Here is a 2,316-nt window from a genome sequence, read left to right as displayed (position 1 = left end):
GCCCGGCCCCGGGCGCTCAGCTCTTCCCAGGCAGAGTCAGAGTGGACGCACTTTTTCTAGCGACTAAGCAGTACGTCCTGGAAACAGTGCCGGCAATTCGAAGAGCAGGGCATTGAAAAATCTCTTGAAAAAATAAAAATCTTTTGGGGGGTCAAGACGGAATAACCAATTTATGACACCATTCATGAAACTGCTCTAGTACACGCGACACGGTTTCATACTGGACAACAGCTTTGCACATTGGAAGAACCAAATGCTGCATAGTAACCGTGGCCTTTGAGTACATGGTTCCGCACTTGAGTATATTCGTGAATCAGGATAATTCTCAGGCTTGTGTGTCATTCACTAACTGTGATCAGATTTACTTTAGACAGAAGCACACCAAAACACCTTTGGTTCAAAAAAGGATTCCTTCCCTAATGAGTGAGAAGGCCAGTAAATGATATGTCATGAGCAATAAAGCAACTGGAAAGCAATGTTTCCGATTCAATAAAGAAGCAAATCAAACAGGGACTTAAAGATTTTTCTCATATAATAATATATCATAAAGATACAGCCACGAAAGTTGATGTTACCTAGTTCTATATATAAAAGTGAAAAAAAAAAAAGCCCACCAAAAACGTTTCAGACCTCTTAAGGCTGAATTGAGTCGTTTTTGTTTTTTTTTTTACAAACAAATTTTCTTTTACTTTTGGATGATACAGATGGTGAGGTTCATGTTCATCACTTCTTGTCACAACCTTTCAGATTCCTTCAGAGATTCCTGTTAATAGAGAGGGGGAAACCTAGTGTTAAATTATTTCAAAAATGAAAGTTATTCAAAACAGGTAGCAAACATAGAATCTAGGACACAATAGCAATAGTAAAGGCTAATGATTAGTCGCCAAAATATGTAAATCTTTTGAGGATTTAAACATTCCCACTCATCCCCTCCCTTGCTTCATTGCCAGGATAGGGAAGAATAGGAAAATCTGAGTTGGGAGAGGTGTGAAAATGGAATATTGGAGGGAAGGTGGGCCAAGATTAGGGTGAGGCAAATGAGGTGCCTGGGACTCAAATTTTGCACCCTGGGCATCTCGAATCCTCACCCTAGCCCACCCTGCGAGGTGGAATGGAGGGGACACAATGGCGGCTAACAATGGCTGGCCCAAAGAAAGGACTGATGTAAAAAGTACAGTCACTGCCAGCCACCCCCTGTCCTAGCTGCTTCCACTCTAAGCAGGCTCTCTGAATCTTCTGATGATTCTAAATTAGTCCAATTCCTGCAAGAAACCAGAGTTTTCAGTTAAATTAAAAATAGATGGGGAAAAGGGAAAATATTTTAAAAAGATGAAAGTGTTCAAATTTTCAACATGACGTAAATTGGTAAATAACTAATGCTTTATATGCTGTGTTACACAAAAAGTACTATATCACCCTAGCTGGTTTGGCTCAGTAGATAGAGCGTTGGCCTGTGGACTAAAGGGTCCCAGGTTTGATTCCGGTCAAGGGCACATGCCCAGGTTGCAGGTTCGGTCCCCAGTGGGGGGCGTGTAGGAGGCAGCCAGTCAATGATTCTGTCATCATTGATGTTCTATTTCTCTCTCCCTCCCCCTTCCTCTCTGAAATCAATAAAAGTATATTTTTTTAAAAAGTACTATATTTTCCATTTGGTCTTTACAAAAATGCTTTGAGAATTTTACATTTTACAGTTGAGAAAATAAAGCCCAGGGATTCAGTGGTTCTCAACCTTCCTAAGGCCACGACCCTTTAATACAGTTCCTCATGTTGTGGTGACCCCCAACCATAAAATTATTTTCATCGCTACTTCATAACTGTAATGTTGCTACTGTTATGAATTGTAATGTAAGTATCTGATATGCAGGATGTATTTTCATTGTTCGCGACCCACAGGTTGAGAACCGCTGGAAGTAATTTGTCCAAGGTCACACAGCTCGTAAGTGGCAGAGACAGGATTTAAGTCAAGCCAATTGGCCCTAATGCTTGTGCTTTTTACCCTACTATTCTATTTGATATTTGTAGAGTTCTTCATAATCTGCAAAACATTTTTGGATCTATTATCTCAATAAAGGGCATACTTTAACTTGACTCATTAATAATCCAGATACTATTTTCATAGTATATCATTCTCTGAAGTTCTTGTCTAGGTTCCCAGAAAGTACATGGCTTTAGAGTGCTATAAATTTTCACAGAATGTGATGTAGGTCTTGAAATTACACTTGTCTTTTTTTCTAAATATGTCAAATTACTTGCAATCTTAACTCACTGTTTTCATAATGTAAAATAATCACACAGCAGTGAAGATGATATATTGCT

General features: G+C 39.2%; 1 protein-coding gene across 1 annotated transcript in view; it reads right to left on the bottom strand.

Moving 5' to 3' along the window:
* Positions 1–644: 644 nt before the first annotated feature.
* The window catches only part of PPP1R42 (protein phosphatase 1 regulatory subunit 42), a 30,130-nt gene continuing 28,458 nt past the window's right edge, over positions 645–2,316 (bottom strand). The window contains exon 8 of the mRNA XM_015559551.1: positions 645–763. Coding sequence (XP_015415037.1) covers positions 754–763 — 10 coding nt within the window. The 3' untranslated portion in view covers positions 645–753. The remainder of the gene's footprint in view (positions 764–2,316) is intronic.

This window comes from Myotis davidii, unplaced genomic scaffold (genome assembly GCF_000327345.1).
Source record: "Myotis davidii unplaced genomic scaffold, ASM32734v1 scaffold393, whole genome shotgun sequence".
NCBI lineage: Eukaryota > Metazoa > Chordata > Mammalia > Chiroptera > Vespertilionidae > Myotis > Myotis davidii.
The sequence above is the reverse complement of the archived record's forward strand: the minus strand, read 5'-3'. Positions and strand labels throughout refer to the sequence as shown.